This window comes from Lampetra fluviatilis, chromosome 7 (genome assembly GCF_964198595.1).
Source record: "Lampetra fluviatilis chromosome 7, kcLamFluv1.1, whole genome shotgun sequence".
NCBI lineage: Eukaryota > Metazoa > Chordata > Hyperoartia > Petromyzontiformes > Petromyzontidae > Lampetra > Lampetra fluviatilis.
Window position 1 is genome coordinate 13,934,242 of NC_136281.1, and position 21,418 is coordinate 13,955,659.

At 46.2% G+C, this 21,418-nt stretch overlaps 2 protein-coding genes across 3 annotated transcripts in view; both read left to right on the plus strand.

Annotated features, from left to right (window-relative positions):
• Nucleotides 1-2,092: 2,092 nt before the first annotated feature.
• On the plus strand, nucleotides 2,093-21,169 carry ERLEC1 (endoplasmic reticulum lectin 1). 2 transcript variants are annotated; one of them, XM_078858605.1, is made up of 15 exons: nucleotides 2,093-2,130; nucleotides 2,258-2,476; nucleotides 4,626-4,730; nucleotides 5,537-5,617; nucleotides 7,102-7,179; nucleotides 7,618-7,681; nucleotides 8,247-8,296; nucleotides 10,320-10,543; nucleotides 11,101-11,239; nucleotides 11,978-12,151; nucleotides 12,744-12,803; nucleotides 13,592-13,716; nucleotides 14,585-14,662; nucleotides 15,844-15,919; nucleotides 20,460-21,169. In XM_078858605.1, exons 2-15 carry the CDS (start codon nucleotides 2,279-2,281, stop codon nucleotides 20,529-20,531), a joined length of 1,524 nt encoding a protein of 507 aa, XP_078714731.1. In that variant the 5' UTR covers nucleotides 2,093-2,130; nucleotides 2,258-2,278; the 3' UTR covers nucleotides 20,532-21,169. The 2 variants fall into 2 exon arrangements, with proteins under 2 accessions (XP_078714731.1, XP_078714729.1); XM_078858603.1 differs by lacking the exon at nucleotides 2,093-2,130 and having other exon boundaries at nucleotides 2,159-2,476.
• Nucleotides 20,835-21,418, plus strand: part of LOC144933615 (numb-like protein) — a 67,595-nt gene continuing 67,011 nt past the window's right edge. The window contains exon 1 of the mRNA XM_078858601.1: nucleotides 20,835-20,905. The gene's annotated coding sequence lies outside the window, so the exon portion shown is untranslated. The remainder of the gene's footprint in view (nucleotides 20,906-21,418) is intronic.

Consider the following 21,418-nt stretch of genomic DNA (forward strand, 5'->3'; position numbering starts at 1 on the left):
CCTGTGTTGGGAGTCGGGGTTGATCCATGCTTCACCAAGCAGCTCAGTGCAGATTGTTGACGACGGAGAGAACAGTGGTGGAAACACAGAAGTACGGTACAACGATTGATGTTGCTGTACTACCCGCGATGTAGCCCTACCAGGCTCAAACCTATCCAGGCTTCCAAAATCTGGCATATTCTGGTCAATTTGGTCATGGATTCTGACTAAATTACACCTGCTCACTGAACAAAAGTGGCTCATTTCTGTCCAATTAACACCGGCAGTTAATATCAAGCGAGTCCACACAGTGGGTTGTTCCCAACTCATACAGTACACGTGGCACCTACTCACAGCCACAGATTCACACCTGATCGCACGTGATTCAGATCTGCCCATTGAACACCTCACCTTCAATCCAGATGGCTCACTTTACATACCTAGCTGACATCGGTGGCTCATGCCTAAACACACGTGGTAACTGTGAAACTTGTCCAACCTTTGTGGCTCACATGTTTTGAAAACACGTGACCAAGCCATAACATTTTTCGATTTAAAGCTTTCGGGACTGCAGGGATTCGTCTTCTTGGTTCTTTCGGTAAAGTCACGTAGAAGGAAAATCATAAAATAATACAACTAAAACATAATAAAATACAATTCTCACATTGAGCGGAGTGACGCTCGCGATTTTTTTTAATAAAAGGGGAGGAGGGGGGGGAGGCTTATCTGAATGTGGTAGCCCACTCAGCCCCTCCCCACCAAGCCCTACCCCTCCCACCCCCCACCCAGTCCCACCCTCCCCACTCAGCCCCTCCCCACTCTCCCCACCCAGCCCCTCCCCACCCTCTATTCTCCACCCAGCCCCACCCTCCCCACCCAGCCCCTCCCCATCCAGCCCCAATCCTCCCCCCACCCAGCCCCAATCCCCCCCACCCAGCCCCACCCTCCCCACCCAGCCCCTCCCCACCCTCCCCACCCAGCCCCTCCCCACCCCTCCCACCCTTCACCCAGCCCCTCCCCACACTCCCCTCTCCACCCAGCCCCACCCCTCCCATTTTTGGATACACGACGGACGGACGGACACAATAATCCCTTGTGAGCTGGTGTAACCAGGAGGTTCCTACCAGTAAAAATTGCAGCTCGGAGCTTTTGGCGGTGTCAAAGGGGTTGCGTAGCGTGGACTCGAGGCTCATGGGGACAGCATTTGAGTGCTTTGTTTAGTTGCGTATTGTTTATAAATGCCGAGCGTTGGTAGATAACACAGTCGTGTCACTTTCACGCGAAGGACAATAATAACATGACGAGGTTTTTCTTAATTATCACATATTTTCAGAGGAATACCTTTCGATTTAAAGCTTTCGTGACTGCAGAGATTCATATTCGTGGTTCTTTCGGTAAAGTCATGTAGAAGGGAAATAATTAAATAATACACATAAAACAATACAATTCTCACGACATTTCGATTGCAACACAAGCAATCATCAGGTGTGAAAACCACAGCAATTTTCTTGCTGTGGTTTTGTTGTGGTTTTCACACCTGATGATGATTGCTTGTGTTGCAGTCGAAACGTCGTGAGAATTTTATTGTTGTATTTTTATTATTTTATTATTTACCTTCTACGTGACTTTACCGAAAGAACCAAGAATAGGAATACCTTTATTGAAATCGAGTCCCAGTGACGCGACCGGCGGGAATAAACTTTATTGACAGCGAGTGCCCCCACCCCTCCGTGAGGCTTCGTTGTCAATAAAGTTTATTCCCGCCGGTGGCTGTGACGTGCGCCGGAAGAGGGCCGCGTGGCTAATCAGCTGATCCCGCGCGCGCTTCCGGTCTCCCCCACCCCCCCAGCTTCCGGCCCCCCCACGCCCCGTCACCAACTCCTCGTCCTGGATCGATTCCCGTAATGTGAATCCAATTTTACGCGAGTTCATAGATCCACGCATTACAAAAAAAAAATGTACATACATTTTTTTTCCATTTTAATACGGTCCATGTCGTTGATACACAAACCCTTCAGCTATCGCGTGCTGTAAAACAAAGTTTTTCTACAAGCACCGCAATGGTAACAATAATAATATATCCGGAATCGATTATTCGGTGTAATCGTCACGCGAGTCGCGTAATCGTGGAGTCGGCGAAGAGTAACATCCGTAAGTGCAGCTTGACACATCGCTGCCTATAGCTCCGATGTAACTATAATCACCAATTAGTGTTTAAAACATTTCTTTAAATTTTCTTACATCAGCTACCTTGCTGTCTCCGCTGTGTCCTGAGTAGGTCGGCCCACGGAATAAAGCGATGTGCACGGGGCGGACGAGACGAGGTGGAGGAGGTGGTGATGGTGGTGGTGGAAGAGGAGGATGGGTGAGAGGAGGAGTTCATGTGAACTTCGCCGGGGGTCTCTGTCTACTCGCGCTCTGCGGGACAGCCCGGGCCGGCATCCTCTCGGACGACGTGCCATTCCACATTACCTGGCCGGGACACGAGCTGACGTTGGTGGGTGCGCTGTTGTTACATGTATATTACAAGCAGACACGGTACACGTATTAAATAATGTGTATACATGTACGTACAGACACGCGTATCATGTGTACATGTATCGACACGCATAACACACACGTGTACAATGGCAAGTGTACGTGTCTACACAGCGCAGTTGTACTTGAAATTGACATGCAGAATAATGTCTACATGCATAGACGCACGGCAAGGGTGCAAGATCTACACACGTGTACAGACGGAGACCACCAAATGTCATTCTCCGTGGCGGCAGCCAAGGGATGTAACGCGTCCGAGAGTACGGTCCAACAAGGAGACTTGGAGCGATGACAATCGGTGCGTGGGCAGGTGCTGGGTGGATTAGTAACAGCGCGGGATCGTGGTAGGTGGCGGTGGCTGGATGAAGAAGCTTCCATCCGGCAGTGGATGGACCATGATCTGGTGATGAGGCATATAAAACAACGTGTTCGGATCGGCTAAGCACCCAACATTTGCCCTCTCTAAAACGTACACAATGAGGCATTTATGGAGACACCAATTACATAAGAGAAAAATATGGAGCAATTATTCTTAATTTTAATTCAAAGTGTCTATTTACGTCTGCCACCAGCTTCATTACACGTATCGCCTGTTATCACTGGCCTATATAAGATATTATACCATCACAATATTCAATCTGCGGTTAAGTTAAACGTAAGTGGGTCCATGAAAATCTGTGGTGTATCTATAGAGGAATCAACCTGTACGTACATAGAGCCATGGATAGAGAGAGTTCACCTTTAAACTTAAGGCTTGAATGGTGCTGGGAAACTTGAAGGGGAACGGCTGGGATTTGTGAGCATATGCAAATTAGGCATCATTGTGACTGTATAGTGGGCTGTGCAGTACAACACTAGACGGGATTATGAGATGATGGACAGAGTGGCAACCAAAGAAGGCTACTCGCCTGAGATGATGGTGTGCCCTGCGGAGATGGAGTGATGAAATAAGCTCATCTGGAGGAGCTAGATAAATTGTTGCATCGCAAGACCGTGAGAGATGGGGATGCCTTCATCCATGCTAATGATAATGAATGGCGATGGAAAACTGGACAGATTTGAGATATGGGCATAGCATCACATGTAGAAAATCAGTTGGACAGAAAGAGCAATGAGGAAGTGCTCGAATGGGTCCAGAAGGAAATAAGTCTTAATTGGAAACATTGAGAGCATGCATACGATCTGGATTGGGCGTCTTGTCATAAGTGAATGCTTGCTAAAAAAAGTTGTGGAAGTATTTTGGGGGAAAAGGCCAAGAGGTAGAAAAAGGAAGGCGTTTGCATAACGACTTGAAGAAAGTGTGGAGTGGGTGGGGGACATATGGGAATGAAGAGGAAAGTATGAGATGTCGACCGAAAACATGATCTTATGCAGGAGAACTTGAGGAGGCAATGTAACGACATTGTTTCCATCCACAGTCGGCATTTGGACATTGTGCTTGTTTTAAATGAATGCCGTACAGCTTCCAGTAGGTTCCGCGAAAGTTAGAACCACGGACACTGTAGGACTCCCGACCCCCAATCGATATGATAATCCTAATCAATATTTTCATCACTGAATTGAGGCCCAAGTTCGATTGTCCCCTTTCACGATTGTCATAATTAATCACTCGGGCATCAGAGTACAAAAAGACTAATACAGAAAGAGTACCGCATGGATTAGCGAATGTATGTATGTACGTAAATGACATCATTCGAATTGTTAATTAAAGTAAGAGGCCTTGGGAAGAACATTTCACGATAATAGATGGGAAATGGTCAAGAATAATGATGAAGTGGCAGCCAAGAGATGGAACTCATTCGAGAGGTTGTCCACCAAGGAGTTGACGCAATGAAATCAACTCGTGTGCAGGCGCTAGGTGGATTATTATATTGCATAATTGAGATAGATATCAGCAGCTTGGGCAAGCCTTCATGCAGCAGTGGATTGACTGGCTGATTGTAATAATGTCACCCAAAGAGTTGGAGATGGCGTCATATGAATGGGCCTCTATAATCTGTCCCATGGTGACACGTGCAATGGATTATCCAAACTAACAAAAATATTTCCCACTACTTCAGTATCCTCAAGTGTATTAACCATGTTAATGCAATACTTTAATATTACAGCCAACGTCAGGTGCGTTGTACCGCGATGAGGATTACATCATCATGACGACGCAAGAAAACGAGCGGTACAAGTGCATGTTGCCGTCGGTGGAGAGGGCAGACCAGGTAACTCGCACCCGAGGAGCAAAACGATCATGTCCATCTTTCCCAGCTCGCAGCGAACTTTTGTCTCAATCATATCACTTCTTTGATCATCATCAACAGTTTTCCATGTATTCCCCATCATGTGAAGCTGTGAGTCTAAATACTTTAGTTTCCGTATGTCTATTATAGTGTACAGCCCTCATGTTTTAAAATTCACAATATGTAATTAAAATAAAATCCTCCTGTCTGGTTGCGTGCTTCCTCGTGAGTGGTAAGTAATATTAGAGTGACTCTTTGATATGTTTTTGGGTTGTACCGTGAGTGGTTCAGCATGATCTCTTGACATTTTGCTCCACGTGCTGGAAGCCTCTTCAGTAAAATTTCTGAAAATGCTTTGGAGAGTTCAAGGGAATCGACGACCAACCATGAAGACCTACGCAGTCGTAATATTCGAGCAGAGGTCGCAAACGGGTTTTGATTCCTTACCCGTACCCGTACCCGGCCGCACCAGGGTCGCAAACGGGTACCCGGCCGGGTACGGGTAGCCGGGTATCGGGTAGGGTACGGGTACGGGTACCCGATTGCGACCTCTGGGATGAAGCCATGTTGCAGGCGCGGGTGGGTTGATTCTAGAACTTGAATTGTGAGAAGAGACAAGACGTTGGGAAATGAGTGACAAATGGTTACTCACCAGTGACTCATGGCCTACCCGTACCAGGCCGCACCAGGGTCGCAAACAGGTAGCCAGGTATCAGGTAGGGTACAGGTATCGGGTACCCGATTGCAACCTCTGTACTCGAGTGAATTTGTGATTTTTTTTTTTCCAGGATGACGAAGAGTTGGGAAAGGCTCCCGACCCAGACGTGCTCTTGGATCCGTTGTTTAAGCAAAACAGCTGCTCCTATCGGGTATGGGGACCTCGAGGCCACTTAAATTTATTTTTGGACGGTGAAGCGGAGCCTTGTCTGTTTATATTTCAACAGTAATAGCTGTTCCCCAAAGGCAACCAAAATTACCATCATTATTTTGACCTTGACTTGGTACGGAGATCACACACACACACACACTCGAGAATGCACCATTTATGTCACGCAATGGCATTACTAAAAAATATTTGCACGTAACTCTTGGTCCAGTGCACAGGCAGTGGAAATGTTAACAACAGCTTTTGCAGATACTTCACAGCAAATCCATCAGACAAGTGGAGCTTTGGGCCATGAATTGGGTCATAGATATAAGATTTTGTTGCACCTTACTTAGGGGTGGAGCGGGAGTGGAATTGGATACGCACCACACTCTAAACCTGCCCACCTGAGTTTGATTCCCAGTCACGGCTCACATTAGTGTCATTAGATCCCCCTCCCCACCGCAACCCCCTTTGAACCCACATTGTTCAGCTTGATGAAGTATTGTCAAACTATCCTCACAACTGATACGGCATGTAGGAGACCTTTGTCCATCAGTGGATTGAAATAAAGCTGAACATTGTTATTATTGGAAGTTCAGAAGAAGTCTATTTCCTGATTATGTATGTATGTTGAACTTCTTTCGCTCCGTACGTAGAAAACCTTGCTAATCGAAGGTGCGGGGGAAGGACAGCAAACTAAATGCGTAAAGCAGTTCTAAAGAAATTAGTTTTCAATAAGTGACCCTTATGGCGGGACCCCGGGCTCCTCAATAAATGGAAGTCAAAATCGTTTATTTTTGTCGACTCCGTCCCACCACGCACATAAACGCCGCGACCCACCAGAAATCAATCCATTGCCAAAATTGCCGCAGTCATAAACAAAACCTTGAAACTTTGATTAGCGCGTCGTGTAGAGCTCGTCGAGAAGAACGGATTGCCATATCGTTCGCCTTCAACAGACATAAAATGACGTCGCAACGCAGTTTATGCGAGAGCCAGGGGGGGCTTATGGGACCCCGGGGTCCCGCCATAAGGTTCAAGTGAAGCCCATTGAGCTTTGAAGTTAAGTTTTCAAGGGCGACTCGACCAGCAGACGTCAGCGACAGCAAAGTGTTACCGACTAGCAGTTATAGTTGCATTAACAATAAAATTCTGAAAACAATGTTATCTTAAACATTGCCATGTCCACAGTTATTATGTTCGATTATCTCTACACTTTCAGAAAGGTATGTCCTTGATGTGTACAGTAACCTATTTTAGTTGAATCCAAAGTGGCATGCAAAATGCTCTTGAGAAATTCACTGTCGGAGTGACAAAGTGTGTACATGCATGTCGGTGAAGCGTTTCGTTGTTACATCCCCCCTGAGGCAGGACTTCTTGAATACTTGCCACCAGGACGGCATGCTCTCTTGAATGCTGCAAGTTCATCTGGTCTCCTGTCATTGACAGCCGCGTGCCTTACCCCGTGCCTCTCTCTCCGGGCAGATTGAGCCCTACTGGACGTACGAAGTTTGCCATGGGCGACACGTTCGCCAGTACCACGAGGAGAAAGAGTTTGGGCAGGTCGGTAACACACTTTCATCCCACGGCTCTTAAAGAACATTTTTCTAACATTGACCCCCAAAGGGTCATAATAAGTAAAAATAGTTTTTATTGTTATCGTGATGAAATGCTGTTATTGGTAACCATGACAATGAGTAATGTTTTGTTTTATGTAGCGTTGTGATTTGTGCAGATTGCCCAGGCTCAGGTGTCCTATGTACATTAAGATGTTTTCAGCCAATTTATTATTTAGTTCTGATTTAGTCCTGAGCTTTTGTATTTGCCATGATTTTCATTGCAAACATCAACACCGTTAACGCTACACAGAACAAACATTTTAATGAAACAAATTTTTTTAATACAGTTTTCACCAAAAATTGGTTCGTCTGTAAATGGTGTAATAGTGCGTTTGTGTCTTTGGTATTTCGTTTATGCAGTTTGAGTGACATTGTTTTACAGAGAGTGACCGTGCAAGAATATTACCTGGGATACATTGCCAAACATGACCCAGAGCTGACAAAAAGTAAGAAACAGTCATTGCTGGCATTCAAGCAGACAATTGAGAGATTCCTTTGAAAAATTTGGTAACCCACATTTGTACTTTTTGGTTGATGACTTATGCTGACATCTCTTAAACATAAAACAATCTTCTTTTTATCGTATCTTATCTTCACAGGTGGGTGCTCAGCAGAATTAGTATTTCACTCGCTTCACTGAATTTGCCCACTCTCAACAAAAGCCTGCTTTTTGGGCAAATTAACTTTTTTGGGCACTGCCGTGCAGGTGTTTGCGGTTGTGCTGTGTACAGCTCTCCGATGTGGTTGTGCCGTGTGTTCGACGTTTCACTTGAGGTGCTGGGAGCTCCTTCGAAACGTCGGACATCATTCTGAGTGACACGCATTTCCACCCGAAAACACACCAGAGTACTTTTGTGGGTTGTCAAGTTTTTCAAAAATACCCCTTCCAGTTTCGTTTTATGTTTCTTTGAATATTATCCATGACTCATGTATATATTCATAATCGCGCAAAGCCTGGTGTGTAATGTGTGCAGACAATGTGACTGGATTATTTTACTCTCCTTTATTCAGACACCGAAACACCAAGCAAACATGAGTATACGTCAACAAAGAACAATGATGTGAGTAACATTTTATGATGGACGATGCCTACCGAGTACCCTGTCATTATTAATAGGCAGCATCCCAACTTGCCACACGTACCGATGTAAGCGGTAGGCTGCCGATTCTTAAACCATTTTACCACATACTGATTTTAAATGCAAATATTCCGTCAGGACAATTGTCCTTCAAGAAATCCACGAAACGGAATGCTGAGCTTTGAAAATCGATGTGCCGTCAAATGGTTTTAAAAATTTACAGCATATCGATCAAACCTGTAGGATTGGCAGGCGTGCAGTATGCTACCGATTGAAATGCCACTAACCCTATTTTCACTCTTTGGTTCTTTCGGTAAAGTCACGTAGAAAGAAAATAAATTAAATAATAGAATACGACGTTTCGATTTTCACGTAAACTACCGTGCTCTCCAAAACATCGGGAAGGTTTTCAGTGTCAGTGTCTATATCTGTATATTTATTTTGGCAAGTTGTGAACAACATACTCTCAAAGAGACAATTGTATTTGTCATTACAGCGTTACGTTACAGTGCAAGCATGTAGGGTGGCGAGATGGTAACTACCTCACCTGGTATACAGGAGGTCGTGAGTTTCATCACGACCCTGACGCCCGCTGTATATTTGGAGTTTGCACGTTCACCACCCTGTGGTCGCGTGGATCTTTCTCCGGGTCCTCCGGTTTTCCCTCCACATTTAGAAACATGCGTTTGGAGTATGTGACTGCTATAATTTTCCACGTGATAAGCCACTTCATTGGGCTTTATCGTTTGTGGCCAGGTCGCTTCTCAGTGGGCCTTATCTGGTAAAATAAAAAATAATTTATTTAAAGTAGTTTAATTTTATGTGCTGGATGAGTCCGTGTCAGTGAGTGCATTTGCATATATAGGTGCTCGCAAACAGCACTGGCTGAGCAGTCTGGTCAAGGCTATATGGGGGGGGGGGGGGGTCTTTGTCTTTGTGTTGTTTAAAAGGAGGCTTCCTCAATGGAATAGCCATGCTGGCTTGTTTCCTTCTGAACTTATAGTTGCTGCACTTTTTAAGTGGGATTTATGGGTTTCCTCGTTAAAGTTCATGGATGTAGCCGTGTTCTTTCAAACTATTTTGTTGTGATTTTGCTTGGCTTTAAAATTAGAAACAGACAGCGCGCACATTCCTGTCTCGCCGAGATAATTGAATTACGCCGGCAAGCGACCTCTGGCCTGCTCAAAAACATCTACAGCCAGTTGACGCGTGGCACGTGCACACTCGTGAGCAATATTGCTGCGTGTCAACTTGCGGTAAATTTTAATGCAATTAGTAACAATTGATAATTTAATGACGAAGAATGATTCCATTGAGAATCGAGTTACCGGGGCTGTTACGTGGCTCAAGTTGGTTTTACCCCCGTTGTATTGGAATATACGAGTGTGTGGATGCTGGTGTCCGTAATCTTTCACCGAAATCCGGTTTCAGATTAATTTGTTGGACTTTGTTGTGGTCGTTGTTGGATTCCCATTGTTGCTAAGGGCTTCATGTTCTGGCCATGGTTGGTGGGTCGTGGGTAACAAGTGTATAATGATGCAGGCAGGATGTCTGTTTCGTTTGTGTAAACAAAGGCTGCATTAAAACATTGGGGCCGAAGGCTACGATCGGCCGTTGCACTGAAAATAAATGTCATTTTACATGGATGAACTTTGCTTCCTATGCATACATTCTATATTCATGACAGACTTGCTGTCTGTTCACTATGTGTCCATTTGCAACACAGGTGTGGATTTGTTACCCATAACTCAAGAAAGACAAAGCATTATTTTCCATGTGCGGTAGTAAGTATTCCTGATTTAAATGCCTGGTCTGAGTCAGTTGAGTGGTTCTAAGGCCAATCAACTGCGTCCATCCTGTGATGATTGTCGATCTGATCGGTGTTTGCTACCAGCATTTGCTTGCTAACAGGCTATACAATGGCGAGGTGGTTGGGGGATGGGTTCTTAGTCTCTATTCAAGCACAAACTGACGTGTGCGGGTATGCATGCGTGTGCCACGTTAGATCCCGATGAAGAACATCGACGGGCAGATGACGGCCTACTACCCGGTTGAGATGGGTGACGGCACGACGTGTGGGCTGCGTGGCGGCGTGCCGCGCCGCGCCTCCGTCCTCTACGTGTGCCACCCCAATGCGCGCCACGAGGTTCTCTCCGTGGCCGAGGTGACGAGCTGCGAGTACGAGGTGGTCGTGCTCACGCCGCTGCTGTGCCGCCACCCAAAGTACAAGTGAGTGTCCACGAGTTGTGTGTGTGTGTGTATGTATGTCCGTATGTTGAACTTCGTTCGCACCGTACGTAGCCAACCGTGCTCATTGGAATTGTGGTGTTAATTCGGTCTAGCCCCTGTCGCCCATCTCCCCATTCGCAGTGGTGGTGGTGGTCATCATTGTGTAAACATTTTCTTCACAATCATCAGTAATTCTAACCTTAAATTATTGAATGTGGATCAGGAACAAGTAGACGGGGGAAAACGAGCAGAACGGAGCACTTTTGGAAAATGTAACTCAATAATGCAGACACTTTTAATTCTAACAAGATGAATATCTCCATTTTACTGATTTTTTTTTTCAGTAAGTGCAGGCTATGACATATGAATCATTAATGTTGGCCACTCACAGAGAAGGCCAGAGGTGTGACACAGCGAATAGAGAGCGGTGCGTGCTCAGTATTAACAAGTTTCAGGAGGTTCCTGCTCTGGAAAGTGTCCCCAATCCATATGCGATCGCTTGCACGTGGGAGGAAAACACAGTGGCTGGATTAACCGGCTTTTGTGCTACATTGCAGGTTCAAGACGACGCCCATCAATGACATTCACTGCCAGTCGTTCCCCGGGTCTCCCGCACGGCCTCAAAGCCTCGACCGCATGGAGCAGGAGCAGAAGGAGAGCAGCTTGCCCCGCGACACCTTCCAAAGGACCAGACAGGTCGCCAGCTAGGTTGTCACGGGCTAGGGGTCAAGGTCGTTGTGGATTAGGGGTAAGGGTCGTTGTGGCTTAGGGGTCAAGGTCCTTGCCGGTTAGGGGTCAAGGTCGTTGTGGATTTAGGGGTCAAGGTAGTTGTCGGTTAGGGGTCAAGTTTGTTAAGGGTCAAGGTAGTTGTGGGTTAGTGGTCAACGTCGTGGTTTAGAGATCAAGGTCGTTACGTTTTAGGTATCAAGTTCATTACGTGTTAGGTGTCAAGGTGTTTACGGGTGAGGGGTCGCGGTCGTTACGGGTTACGGGTCAAATTTGCTTCTCAGGTCGCCTCCCAGGTCACAGAGGACCCTCCTTTGAACTACACGGGCCATGTGGAGCTTGTGAGGGTCTTGGGCCAAACCTGGTCAGCCGTCATTGTTGTAATTTTCATCGTCACCATTATTATCGAGATCATTGCTCATGATCGACGTCCTCTGTTGTCGTCATTCTTTTTCTGTTTAGCTCTGGGCTTCTTCGTCTAGTTTTGCGTAACACTTTGCTTACTTTGGACCTTCTTCTAAAATGTAATTTACATTGGGTCATCTTTACAAGAGTTATTATGACCCACCCCCCGCTACAGACAGGCACAGCTAGACAGAGATAACACATTAACGCTTTCGACATCCGGTGCCTGAGTGCGGCAAGGAAGGCAAGCGTTGGAGTTGAATCGCTGCGCACAACTCACGGTCATCTTCTCCGCTGCTTTAGGCCGTGCAGGAGAAATCTGCCACACCCGACTTGGCGATTAAGGCGGCTGAGCAGGCCCACAAGCATCGTGCCACGGCACAGGTCGGCGGGCAGAGGACGATGACGCTCATCTCGTCTGTGACCGACGAGCAGCTTCTCCGAGCGTTCCTGGCCGGATCGCACTGCTTCCACGGGGTTAGTTGTGCAGCAGGGAGCGGTAGTGTAGTGGTTAGCGCACCGCGCTACGGACCCGGCGACCCGAGTTCGATTCCCGCTCACGGCCTACACCAGTGACCATTTTTTGAACCCAGTTCTGGGCCTCTCCCATAAGTCGACTCAGCCTCAAATAAGTACCTGGTGCGGTGTGTAAACACATCACCACTGGGGAGGCAAAGGTGGCCTGATGTGGTGCTGGCCACCCACCGCCTCATGTGCCGTGCCGGCCTTCATAGGTGCTCGCTAACGGACAATTTATAAAGCTAAATGATAAGTAAATTATGAACTATTAAATGTGTAGCCGATCAAAATGTACAGTGTGAATTTTACCTGCGTTCGCATTAATGAGAGGATGCCTATAATAGAGGTAGGGCAATGAAGTCGGCTCGTGCGCAAACAGCAAATGGATTCTTGCACTGCGAGAACGTGGGAAAGAACTATGGGGTGGAGAGGCCTTCGACCAGTAGTGGCTAGATCACAGCTGATGATGATGATGAGGACGGTGATACATTTGCAATACATTTCAGCATGTGACATTTTTTCCGACGCCTGTTTTCCTCCTCTGACACAGGGCGTCGGGTGGTGGAAGTACGAGTTGTGTTATGGCAGGCACGTGCATCAATACCACGAGGTTTGTGTTGCCTCTTACCACCACCACCACTACCACATCACAATCACGCATGGCTTGAGGGGCATCATTGTATACGGACTGTATGCATGTATTGGGAGGTGCAGAACTGTCAGCATCTCGATTGAAACACGAGTGTATTTTGTTTAACCAAGTGAGAATTCAAGACCATGAGCCTTTCATTTACAAGAGTGATTTGGGGGCATTAGGCTGCCAGTATGGTGGGGCGATGATTGCTTTGTACAATCCCAATTGAGCTTTTTGTGCGTAATTTTCAAATTTTTTACACAGACGCTGGCACTCATCGTCCTACTCTCGCTCATGATGTCAGGGGAATCTTTAACGTCCACTGTGAAGCCGATTGCGTGTATTGTTACAGTTATTACACCCACAGTAATAATGAGGGTGGCCGTTAGATTCCATTCGAAGCATAAAACCCTGCAACAATGCGGCGATTCTGCGCATAAATAACTAGCAATTTACCCTGAGGCAATTTTCTAAATAGAAGTATGTAAGTATTTCACTGACCTGAGCAAGTGAGTGATCGGGTGGGTGAGCGAGCGAGTGAATTGTAAGGTAGGTGAGTAAGCGGATGAGAAAGTGAGTCGGCAAGTAAGTGGGCAAGTTGGTGAGCGAGCAAGTGGGTGCGTGAGGAAGTGAACAGATGAGCGAGTGGGGTGATTGAGTGAGCGAGTGCGTTGGCGAGCGAGCAGGTGACTGAGAAGGGGGAAGTGGGTGAACGAGGTGAGCGAATGACACTGCTTTCGCGTGTCACGTCCGCACGTGATCAGGAGAAGGATGGCACGAGAACGGTCATCGTGGTCGGCACGTGGAACAAGGAGGAGCACGAGGTCTGGGCCAAGGGAAGCACCCCCCGTGCCTACCAGCGCGCAGCCGACGGCACTCTCAAAATCAAGTATGTGGACCGTGCTCCGATATTGAGTAAGTTGTTGGGGTATAATTGAACTCTTAGACTATTTTTTTATTTTACCAGGTCAGGCCTCTACTGAGCTATATAGCTCTTTTTCAGAAGTGACATTGCCACAAATGGTAGCTCAACAAAGTGGCTTATCACGTCGAAATTTAAAGCAGCCAAATACTCCAAACGCGTGTTTCTAAATGTGGAGGGGAAAACCGGAGGATAAAAATCCGCGCGGCCATGGGGAGAACAGGCAAACTCCAAATATACAACTGTCAGGGTCGGTATCGAACCCACAATCTCTATCAGAGGTGTAATTTCGCCAATTTATGTTAAAATACAAATGTAATCTGATTGTTTTAACTCCGTCAGCTGGTAACACTTGACAACCCGCCCTAATCACGAGCGGCTGTCCAGATCAGAACCCTGGGATCTCAGCGGGTGCCAGCCCCCAGTGCACTGACCCCCCAGAACCTCCTGGTTACCTCCTTTTGGTGAAGGACCTCGCACCTGTCTGTTTTCCACTGTGCAACTGAGCCGTACCGGGGCCATGCCGAGCCAGCCTGATGCTCGGGTCAGGAGGCACCAGCTTGTTTTGTCCACCGCAGAACCCGCTGACGTCACGCGCAGCGAGCGAGTTGCATTATATGATGAGAATGATTCACCCCCACTGCCTTGTTTTCGGGTTGTCTTGTGTGGCCAGTTTTGGGGTTTGTTTCCTACTCTTATAGCCAAATAGCCAGTCGTAATCACCCTTACCGTATGGGCGTGGCTCAGATATACCAGTCAAAGAGTATTAACTGCTTGTGGACATTACCCTACCCCATGGCGATGACTGATACATTGCCACGTTTTGTTCCTGCAGATCCGTGTCACATTTTTATGGCCATGGGGATTTGTGCGACATAAACGGGAAGCCCAGACAAGTTATCGTCAAGCTGAAGTGAGTCGCATATCTCCTGGTCAGGTTACATGGTATTATTAGTAAAGGTGAATGTCTTTGCTCCTCTACTGCCATTCTCTGCTATACTTTAAAACGAATCGTGAAGAGGTCATCGTATTTCATGCCATTCGTGACCACACCGCACCATGGGTTCTGTCTGCTACACCTTGGCGCTGTTGACAAGTTCATTCTTACTTTCAAGGTCCGCTCTGCAGGTCTCAGCACTTCTTTTTACACAATAAACACGTCCTTCAAAGACCTCTCGTACAGTCTCATCACCAACAGCGTTTGGCTTTCGATCTCTTCCTCTGGTCAGCAACCTCTGCCTTCCTCTATAATGCCTGTCTTGGTAAACTCCTATCCTCCTCCATCCTGTACACGTGTTCCTCCCATCACAAACCTCCCTTTCTTCATTACGTCTCTAATGCTCTGTTGCATTCTCTTCTGAACTTCTAATATTGTTTATACTCTATTCTCCCATGAGATTCCTTACGTCATCTCAATGCATCATTATTCTGAGGCTAAGAAGTTTTTTTTTTTCTATTGTTTATCACCTTGATCCGTACGGTAACAGACATTGCTCTTGTCAGTCTTTGACAACAAATGCTGACCTCTCTACGATGGAGCTTGAAAAGACTTCTTGCGAGGAAATAACAGCCTCTTACGGATACATCTTTGAACGGGCTCGGTGTACATGACTGCGGGTGATTCTGACATGGACGACAGCCACGAGGGGGAGACACTAACCTTGGTCAATTTGGCACATTCCTTTCTAAAGCTTCTTTTTTATGAATGGGAGCATTTCTCCAGAAGCCTTCAGCAAGTAGCGAAATAGCTCATCCCAAAGTAGACTAGTTACAAAGGCTGCGGATGTTTTGGCCTGGAAGAGCTTTTTTCTGGGGCGTAATATTGTATTTGGCACAAAGAGTGAGAGGCAGCACAATCCTCAGCTGGTCATTTCGCTTGCGGTTTCTGGAAGTTCCTGCACATCCAGGATTGAACTGTCCTCCCACTCGCGTGCCCATCGCTCACCGACTGTTTGACTCCTTTGACTGTCTGCTGCCGAATTCATACGTCGTGCCAAAGTGATACGCCTTATATATATATATATAATACTGTTATTATCGAAGAGTAATGTTTACATGATCGATTTTCATTTGAGCATGTTGAATTATTTTCAGATGCAAAGAGTCGGATTCCCCGCACGCGGTCACGGTGTACATGCTGGAACCCCACAGCTGCCAATACATACTCGGGGTGAGTCACAGGATGCTCTTGTTTTTCAGCGCATTTCATCTAAGTTTGAACGCATTAACGCATTACATACCACCCGTCCATAATGGGTGGGGGAAACAATAACGGGTGAAGATGAGCCAGCATGAGCAAAACGTTACAATAACGTCTTTGCTCTCACGGGTGAAGACTAGCGCCGTAGACAACTTGCCAAATTGATCAAAAGGTTGCCTAAAACTTAGAGACACAGACCAGAGAATTATATTCCGAGTATGTAAACACATTTTGCTCTCACAGCCACCGGCCTACACTCTGCTATTTCAATAATTACGAGGACAAGTGGAAGTTGCAAAGCATCCGTTCGTACAAGTGATTTTTCCAAACTCGGTCATTTTAATTCCACAGTGTAAGATGTTCGTTTTTAAGTTATGCCTTGTCTATGCTTGCAACGTGCTCGACTACGCATCAGCCACAAGCACTGCGTGCACACAAGCACTTCAAGATATCGTTTAGCAATTCGGTTATTCGAGTAGTCCATTACTCGACTGATGATCACTTCAATTACACTGGTCAAGACACTTTTTCTGGCATAAGGTATTCCAACGGTTTCAAGGTAAGTTTGGGGTGCTGATTCCTAATCTGGCATCAGTTTTTGTCTATCACATCAGGTTTTTGAGATATCAAATATTGCATTTTCAATAAAAACTGCAGAAGAAAAATATTAAATAAATGTGGATATCTACATAAAATTAGATTATAAACACACTATCCTAAAAATACAACACCATATTTTAACACTAAAGCAGTCACTGACTCGCAACAACTTGCAATCATAAGTGACGGAGTTAATTTCGGGTAAAATCAATGAAAATGGGGTATGCCGATAGCATAAAAATTAGATGTGATAGAGCAAATCTGAGCAAAACAGCTGCAAAAGTCCGGGCCAGAAAAAAATGTTTTTTTTGTTGACCAGTGTTACCAGACTACTTTTATAACACATGTCATCAGTCGCACCACACTGGGCGTGTCTTGTAGGGGGTTTCCCTCCTTCTGGAGGCAAGATGTCGGGACAAATACCAATTTTTTAAAAAGGAGAGCGGGGTAATCGTCCGCAATCCAATTTTTTTTTTCATATTTACTTAATTATCTCATCGTCTCAGTTCGATTGCAAAGAAAATGCTGTGGTATGCACGATGCAGGAAGGACGTTAATGGTATTGTTCAGGGAGCCATCGCAGCAGCGTTTCAATCGATCAAAAGAATGCGGGCGGTGTGCGAGTGTTTACACGCGAGTCGTGGGCGACGCAGGTGCTCGGTTTCACCTGGCAGACGGCCACTGCAAACGCTCGTCCCGCACAGATGGCACAGGCAGTGAGTGGGCCAGCAGGCTTGCGCGTGCAGGAGTACGGGAGAGCGAGCACTTCCGCCCCTAAGCTCACGCTTTGCCGAGGACAGATTTGTGTTTTTGCGAGTCCGCGGCATCTGCTGTGGCTGATAGAGGCGGCTTAAGGGGAGCTGCGTGAATAACTGTTGGTCGTTCAATTGGCAGTGGTGTATTTTTTAAAATCCATTTGCTCCGTGGGTTATGTAAAAAGCAGAGCCGTTTTGTTGCCGCTTATGTGTGTTTTCCACTCAAACCTCCCTGGTTAAAATTGGCTACTTGCTTTTCGGCTGACGTATGTGGATCCACAACATCTGCCAGAGGGGTGGAGTGTGATGATTCACAGCGTCGGTGTAAGAGCACATGATTTTCATAACTTGTAAGAATGTTAATCAAATGTGCATGTGAGGGCGAAGTCCAAATCAGTTGTGTAAACAGCGATATTATATGTTTTTGGGAAAAATAAGAAACATTTTACTTTTTTGTCGGGAAACATGTCGAATTCATTTGCGTGGAGAAGTGGACAGGGCCATGGATTATCATTTGCTGATGTTATTTAAGGCTATTTGAAAGGTACTGTCTGCTTATTGGATCTCTGAACTTTTTAAATAGCTCTTTATTACCTGCCTTCGGGGTGCTGCTGTGGTAAAATGGTTAGCACACTGGACTTGGGTTCCAGAGATTGCCGGTTTTATTTAATCTTCTGATGTGGCAGTTATAAGAATGTCCAAGTTTCTTAAATCCCCCCCCCCCCCCCCCCGGTTCTGCCCACACAGCAGAATAAATGGGTAAACAACAGTTAGGTCGATCAGCAAGGCCCGTGTGGTGAGACGAAGTGTGAGTATCGCCACATCTTCTAAGATGTTTGGCCAGCCTGGGAGGGTGCCCCATACCCTGTAGAGGGGCTCTCTTGAGATCCATTTAGTGTCGGCCTTTCCGCCAGCAGTGGCATGTGCAAGCAACTGCGGGGATGCACCTTTAACCGGCCTTCACTTGAAACCTTGACGAGTGTTGCCTAAACGAGGTTGAATGTTTTCCCAATGAAAGAAATTAAACATCAGTAAATAACCTGAAAGACCCGTGAGATTCTTGTGTATTGTCTCTTATGTAAGCATGTATCGATGCATCGAATTATGCACATGAACTGTAGAAACGAAAGAATACAAATCAGGATCAATACAAGTGAGACTTCTAAGAAAAAAAAACAAGACAACAGAAATAGTCTCGAATTTGAATCACTTGAGGTTTGAATTGTCACAAGCCGAAATATTTAGACTCACTGGTTTGTGATGGCTTTTGTTTAAACCATTGTGGAAATGGTACCAAAAAGACTTGCTCAAGGGACAATAGTACAGTGGTTAAGGGACAACTTTGGATTAAGAGGCAACCGCAGATTTGTGTTGAGATCGCTAATGGCCGATTGCGTTTTTGCTGGAGCTAACTAATGCTCTCAAGGCCACGGTGACTCCAATAAAATTGTGTTTTTTTGCAAGGCTCCATATCCGTTTATTTCCTTAATAATTGATGATTCGCATCGATTGCTCCGTGCTTTTATTTTAATGGCCCAAAGGGTCAAGAGCGAGTGAATTGGAGAGTCACCAATGTTAGCAGGTTGAAAATATTTCCCCTCTGTTCCCCGACTAGGGCAGCTAAGATGCTTCTGGTGATGGATAAATATCAGATTAGTAGATCTCAGGTGACTTCGACACCGCTCCAGCCGTCTACGTATCAGTCCGTGAATAAATAGAAATGAAGAGTCTACTGTGAGATGTGCCGTGTGTGCGTGTTTATTTTTAGGGCAGCTTAAGTAGGTGGCTATATGAATAGGCACTTTCAAATTCACGTAGACGCTTGCTATGCTTTTTCGCCATCCTCTTTACTGTACAAAGATGGGGCTTGTTACCAATTAACCACTGGGAAAACGAATCTTCCTTGTCGTGTAAAGGGAATGACGCGTTAAACAGGCCTGCGCGTAAAAATCCTGCTTGGACTTTGTTTTTTGGGTCCGGGTCGAGGTAAGTTCCTTGCTCGGAGCTGATTGGCTCGTTTGTTCGGGCTTGGGATTAGGTTTAGTGTTCGGTCGGGTTAGCGTTATTCGCAGGGTTATCTTGTAATTGACTCGTGTCACTGAGGTTACGGGTAATGATGGTGTTTGATTAGCTTGTGTGGTTAAGGATATGGTTAGTAGAAGGCCTATGGTCTCATTGGCTAATGTGGTTAGGGTTATGGGTAGGGTTGATATCTGCTTTGGCAAGTTTGGTAGCAGTAGTGTTTGGTTAGCATTACTGTTAGTAGCAAGGCTAGATTGTGATTGGCCAGTGTGGTTAGGGTTATAATTAGTAGAAGTTGGCTAGTTGCTCCACCTCCAACAATTTGCCCCTCTTCCATATTTCAAAGGACTACGTAGCCATTTCATTTTTTTTGTCCAATTTTTACGATTAGTGTTTACAGCATGCCCCGAGCAGCGCTGGGTTTGGCACGGAGTCTCCGTGCGATCTTTCGGCCACTGTGGGTGCAAACTCGGCACTCAGCCGACCCAGCACTGGGCCATCCTTAGCGTGGCCTCCAGCCGGAGCAGCAGTTAAGACCCCTCGCTTGAGATTCCGCACGGCAACTTGAGCTGTGCCGGCTACGCGGGCTTTACGGGAAGCAATTCCTAAAATTGTAAGAACTTGGTCGACGCTATTTACGGAATGCAAATCCGGTGTGAAAACAGGATCGGGCCAGTGCCCATTACAACATCACCCTGATTGAATGTGTCCAATCACACACAAGCGAAGTAGTGTTGAGCCCATTGAGTACACGAATAGCAGGCTGCCTGAGAATAGCAGGCGTTGGTCGGCTTAGGCTGCGAGGTGACCGGGACAAGACAATGCAGTGTTCTATTTTTGAGTGCCTGTGTGGAACTCTGAGTGTTACCCTCCCCCCCCCATCCCTAATCCGTGTAATTTTTCTCAATGCACTCTGATTTCATCCCAAATGGAAACCACTCACGAATTGAATCTGTCAAACATGGCAATGCAGGTCCCTCGTGAAAAAAAAGAGTTCTGGGACTTAGTGAGGCTTTCTTAGATAAATTAAGGACATTTCTTTTTAGTAACACGTTGTATGAGGGTTGTTAAAGATATTCATAATAATTTAGCGTGAACCAATAAACAATATGCTCCTTGTTGTGCCCCTGCAGGTGGAATCATCCCTTATGTGTCGCATTCTAGACTCGGCAGACGACGCTGGACAATTGTCACTTCCGCCGTGATCCGGTCGCCCCTCTCCCAGCGTCCGCACGGGAAGCTCACCCACGTTGCCGTGGCCCCGTGACCCATCGTCGTCGCCGCCGCCACCGCCACCCGACCATCGTTCCAAAGCAGGGAGAACCCCCTCTGCGAGATTCCCGTTTTAAACGCGTGCCACGTCCGATCCAGGCGGCAACGCGAATGGCTCTCGGTTCTGTTGAAACGGAGGATGAAGCAGTGCCTCATGAACTTTGATCTCTTCACGTGATGGTCTGTGATGCTGAATAATGTCGATATTGGTGTTTTTTTTCTTCTGAAGAGGTACCCAAGGAGATGCCACGCTGAACAAGACGTGCGGTAGCCGCGGGAATTTGAGCGGCGTTTCTCTCAGACCTGGGTTAGCGAGCGCTGTTATTTACTCAGATGAGTGTATGCGAGCTATGTGTATATTGAGGAGCCGTACGCAAACGTCTGTAATTTTTGTTGTTGCTGGTGGGGTTTTTTTCTGCGTAAAATATTTTCTCTAATGGTCTGCGGAAGTGATGGAATGTTACCCGTAATTAGAATGACCTTGTAATGAATATAGGTAAATTCTAATTTGTACTATAAATCATTTCTGCACAAAGTTATTTTTTTCTGGGAATAAACTATATGCAGCGATGCTTCGTTGTCATTGTCTTAAATCATTGGATAGTTGAGAATTTATACGCAAAGTAAGGATTTATTCACGCTAAGCCTTGCGAAGTCTGAACCTATGTTGTAACTAAGTTAAGCCAGGGATATATTTATATTCCGTTTGTGAGGCAGAACAGAGAATGAGAGACCACTGGGTTTGTCAGCGTCGAGACGAACGTCAACCATCCTTGTGTGGGTGACTTGCCCGTGTACAAAGTGTGAATGTTCCTGGTTC

Coding starts and splice junctions, on each gene's coding strand:
- ERLEC1 (XM_078858605.1), top strand. CDS start 2,279: ATGTGCACGGGGCGGACGAGACGAGGTGGAGGAGGTGGTGATGGTGGT. Junction 2,477..4,625: donor CGGGACACGAGCTGACGTTG/GTGGGTGCGCTG, acceptor TTAATATTACAG/CCAACGTCAGGTGCGTTGTA. Junction 8,297..10,319: donor CGTCAACAAAGAACAATGAT/GTGAGTAACATT, acceptor GTGCCACGTTAG/ATCCCGATGAAGAACATCGA.